The sequence below is a fragment of the Saccostrea cucullata genome, unplaced genomic scaffold (assembly GCF_032062105.1).
Source record: "Saccostrea cucullata isolate Sc308-1 unplaced genomic scaffold, CSIRO_AGI_Scuc_v1 ctg19698, whole genome shotgun sequence".
Classification (NCBI taxonomy): Eukaryota; Metazoa; Mollusca; class Bivalvia; order Ostreida; family Ostreidae; genus Saccostrea; species Saccostrea cuccullata.
In genome coordinates, this window is record NW_026938654.1 from 4033 (window position 1) to 8563 (window position 4531).

Consider the following 4531-nt stretch of genomic DNA (forward strand, 5'->3'; position numbering starts at 1 on the left):
AACGAAATACTGGAGTATATTGTAATTATGCATCATTGATGTAGAACAAAATACGTAATAGTTGGACTTTTATTTTAAAAAATCGATTTTATAAAACCCTAGTACTGTTAAGTCTGACATTGTATTACCTTTGTGTATATTCCAACCATTTGAGAGTTTCCAGCATTTATTGTTACAAAATTTAAAATAAGGATGCAGCATCTTATTTTACAGATTCCCCTTTTTCTAAGAGAGGGAAAACAAACTTGGTTCTTGCTCTTCGATCAGAAAGGTTTACGTCTTTTGTGATTGCTAGCTTTGCAGGTACATACATGTACATGTATATTTAACATGAAACAAAAGACAATCGTATTTCTTATAAAACTATCAAATTTCTAAAAGAATTTTTTTTAAAACTATACTTATCTAATACATATCTTCATTGTAGAAAATAGGATTGGCAAAAATCACTTTCTTTTCCAAGGCTACTTTGTGTATTATTTCAAGAGTTTATCTTGTTTTGGAGATCCAACGCATGGGACAATACACGTTATGAAAAGAAAATTGCAAAGACTCCCAAACAACCTTCAAGTGGCACAAAATGCAAATACTCTGACAGCTGGAACACGTTAGTTTATAATAGAATTTAAAAAAGAATGTTTTCAACATTGAAATGAGAAAATAGTTAACAAATTTACTTAAAATTGTAAACTGAAAAGAATATACAATTATGCATCGATTGATTAGAGCAAATAGTTATTTTACAGGGAAAAGAATCTGCATTTTCTATATACATGTCTATTGTTTAGGTGATACAGGGACATATATCCTTTCAACAAGCTGTGATTTACCTATCAAGAAACAAGAAATCACTTTTGTCGAGACTTCGAATGGCAGGATCAAGGAATTTCTTCTACACACTACGGACTTATCAACATTAAGATATGGACCATTCAATGGTAATATGTAAATTTATTTGCAATATATACCAGGTTCAGCATCGGGTTTCCGGAATAGAGATCGTGAAGAAGAGATTAGAAAGGGTGTGTTCAGAAATTGCTTTCTAAAAATTCGTACCATGTCATTCCGAGGGAACTGTTACATTCTGGTCATTTTTTAAATATTAAACAAACAATCTCTAATACCATACGATTACCTTAAAGAGATTGGATATTAATACAAATTATTTTACTTTCACTGATTAAAAATAATCAATCTGATCTTAGAATCCTAACATTAATTACACATTGTGGCATTCATTGAAAAGGGGCACCCAACACAATCGGCAAATTATTTAAACGAGCAAAATATTTTTTTCTGAAAACAAATACAATTAATGTTTTATGTAAAATTCAGGATGTTCCCATAAAATATACGATTAGTAGTTGGAGAGTACAAGTACCTTTTCAGGTTAAAGATGCATCATTCAGCTCCCCTTTCCGTGTTTTAAAGATCAGTGTCTGTATGATGTTTTAATAATATGTTTCAATGCATTCAAGTTATTTTTATATTTTTATTGTTTAATATACAGATACAGAAATCCAAAGTGAAACAGTGGTTGTCTTCCTTGAATTTCAACTGCAACTCCTGGTCAAATGGCGAAGTTTAACTTTGGTTTATTTCTACAGAAATCGTACAGTTTGTTTTCTGCAAAAAGATTACTGGCAAGGACGACAAACAATATGTAAATATTCTTTAAACAAAATGCACTATTATTCTTTGAATTCAAATATTATTACAATTACATGTATATTATTGTTGGAATGAGAAATAATTTTTATTGCATTCCAACAATCATACGGATGAGAATTTGAGGCGAGCAGAGGGTCTGCATTGCGAAAAAATGTTCCAGCAAAATAAGAGTGATTGATAACAATTGAAGCATATTGTCATATTATCGAATGTTCAACGCATTGTGTATGTTTGTTGAAAAAATATCTTGAATAGATTCCCGATACTGAAAACCTTTTTTCTGTATTTCAGTTGGAAAACAATGGACAGAAGAAGTTATGTTTGTTCAAGTCCAAATTCCTGACAGAAAAGCAACATCTTTCCACATTCAAGGAAAACAATATGATTGTTGCTATTGGTATTCTCTAGCCTGCAATGGTAAAGACAATTTTAAAAATGTGACTAATTGAAAAAATATTATATGAAAATATAATATGATTTCAATTTAAAGTAAGTTTAATGTAGGGACCTTTTATGAATACGTACTTATCCATGTTTTATTAGGTTTAAATGAGGTATCATCTAGAGATCAAACGAAAAAGGTCTTGATACTAGATGTCTTAAAGACTTTACATCATGTACTGTTTTTGTTAAATCTGTTATGCATGTATTTTTTAATTATATTTTTTTCATTGGGATTAGACTTAAATGCATTAACATAGTAAAAGTAAAAATTAGAGATAAATAAAGATTAAAACATTAACCGGGTATTTATTTAAGACATATATTACAATATGATTGTATACGATTGTAATTCTTCCGTTTGCTCTCTTGAAATTCCGTTTCTTGGGGGTAAAACCAAGCATACTTTCTCTCTATCTGACTCCAAAAGCTATCAATTACAGATGTTCATAAATATTCTCATGGATTTTCAGAGTTAGTTTGCCTTAAACTCCCAAAATCTGGACTAGAAACAGGATTTTTTTGTTGCATCGACAGCCAGGGCTTTTGCCAGATGAAGAAATCCATACAAATGCCTCTAGTGGGAGAAAATTTGTTGATGCCAGGGGAGCCCTCTAGTTTTTCCGTAATACCTTACAAAAAAACCAATGCTGAAAAGTTAAACGAGAAATTTCTTCCCAAAAGTTTTGAGGGAGCATTAACATATTTATCAGCTCCTGTCTGCAAAAAGAGAAGCTTGCAATTCGTGATACATCTGAAAAAGTGCCAAAGATGGCAATACACATTTGGAGAAAACTACGTTATTTTAAACGAATTCCATATTCCCCGAGAAGCAAAGAAAAGACTGGAAATTACCATAAGGCCTCCAAAGAGAAGACCAAAACAGAGAAAAAATCATAACCTCAAAGGAAGAGACGATGAAGTCAAAGGTCAGACAAAGAAACCGATTGGTTCTGGGAAGTCCAGACAGGAACAGAAAAAGGGGATGAACACTACACATGCCAGTACATCACTCAGTAAACCTTCAAAAATGTTTGAGAATCATACTACAGAAACGTATTCAATTATAAACAAATATGACACACCCGGAAAAACTTACTCAGGTATGCTTACATATTTTTTTGAAAAACAGAATATGCAAAAATATATTTAAATGTCTTTTTATCTCTAAATTAAATAAGAATAGAGCTTAAGTAGTAATGCAAGAAACACGTTTTCATTCAATTTGTAAGCATTACCAATTTGACTAAAATGAAGCGTTTATAATATTAAACAAGTCGTCATAATTTTAACTTTTGGATAATACTTTCAGATTTGCCACTTCTTTATTACATCTTCAAGGGAGGAAAAATAAAGGCAGTGGTTTGGCAAACACTGTGCTGTGCCTTTATGTTTATGATGCTATTACCATCAGCTTCAGGAGTAAACTTATAACATTTTTGTAAAACAAAATAAAGAAAAGGAAGAAATTAACCTCACTAAATTTTAAATCTTATTTGGTTTTCTGTACCTTTGATGTTGCTTTATTAATATATACTGATCATTAATATGTTTTTTCTGCCAAAAGGTACCCTATAAAGAATATAAAGGAATACAAGAGTCTGCTATAAATGTGCCAGTGTGCCCTACGACAAAAGAAGACGTAATAAAACGAGCAGAAATTAAACACTGTCAAGATTTTTCCAATACCTTTGGTGAACAATTAGAATACCATTGTGTGCTCAATGACCGTGGAACAGGCTTTGTTGAAGTTTGTTCACCAGTGACCAAGATAATCGGTGGTAAGGAAATGGAGTGTTTTGTATGTCCATCACATGTTATATTGATCATTGGGTAAAAAAGTTAATTTTAATTATGGTTTATAAGTCTTTTTGCCTTTCTCTCCTCTAAAACCGCTTTTCTTAATTTTTTTAAGAATTTATTTAAATTTGCATTCATTGTAGAATTTTGTGCTGAGTACAATAACGGCCTGGGAGGAATTCAACCACAGAAACAGAGAAGCTGCATGGGGACTTGTCCATTTGTTTACAACTCCACGGATTCGTATAAATGTGAGTTTTAATATGCATCTGAAAAGTGAAATCAGTGTGAATGATCAGTGTATAGGACGAAGGTATATCATTATATTTCCATTTCTAATTTTTTTCTCTGAGATAACTCTCTGAAAGTTAGGGGAATTTATTTCTTGATAATTCTGCCGGAATGTAAATTAGGCAGGTCAGTAGGTCAGGAGCTAAGGAGACCTAATAAGCATGCAAATCTCGTGCGCATCTGTCTCTGTGTTTGACGCTAAGCAGGCCAAATATGCATGTAAATCTCTTGCGGCTGCTTTTGTTTTTGCCGTCAGTGGGCGAGGACTATTGAAATTGGCATGGAAGTCCTCGTGTAATTTATATCTATTAGTCTACATTTTTAAAGT

The 4531-nt window shown here is 31.9% G+C and overlaps 1 protein-coding gene and 1 long non-coding RNA gene across 2 annotated transcripts; both read left to right on the forward strand.

The window, feature by feature from the left end:
- The first annotated feature begins 1516 nt into the window (after positions 1 to 1516).
- On the forward strand, positions 1517 to 2873 carry LOC134250817 (uncharacterized). The gene is made up of 3 exons (XR_009988610.1): positions 1517 to 1663; positions 1963 to 2088; positions 2586 to 2873. It is a non-coding gene; the product is annotated as an uncharacterized LOC134250817 (long non-coding RNA).
- A 90-nt stretch (positions 2874 to 2963) lies between these two features.
- LOC134250818 (uncharacterized) lies at positions 2964 to 4163 on the forward strand (the record flags this gene model as incomplete). The annotated part of the gene is made up of 4 exons (XM_062733159.1): positions 2964 to 3215; positions 3425 to 3534; positions 3680 to 3893; positions 4056 to 4163. Coding segments are annotated over exons 1-4 (550 nt in total), but the record flags the coding sequence as incomplete, so codon positions are not given.
- Positions 4164 to 4531: the final 368 nt, after the last annotated feature.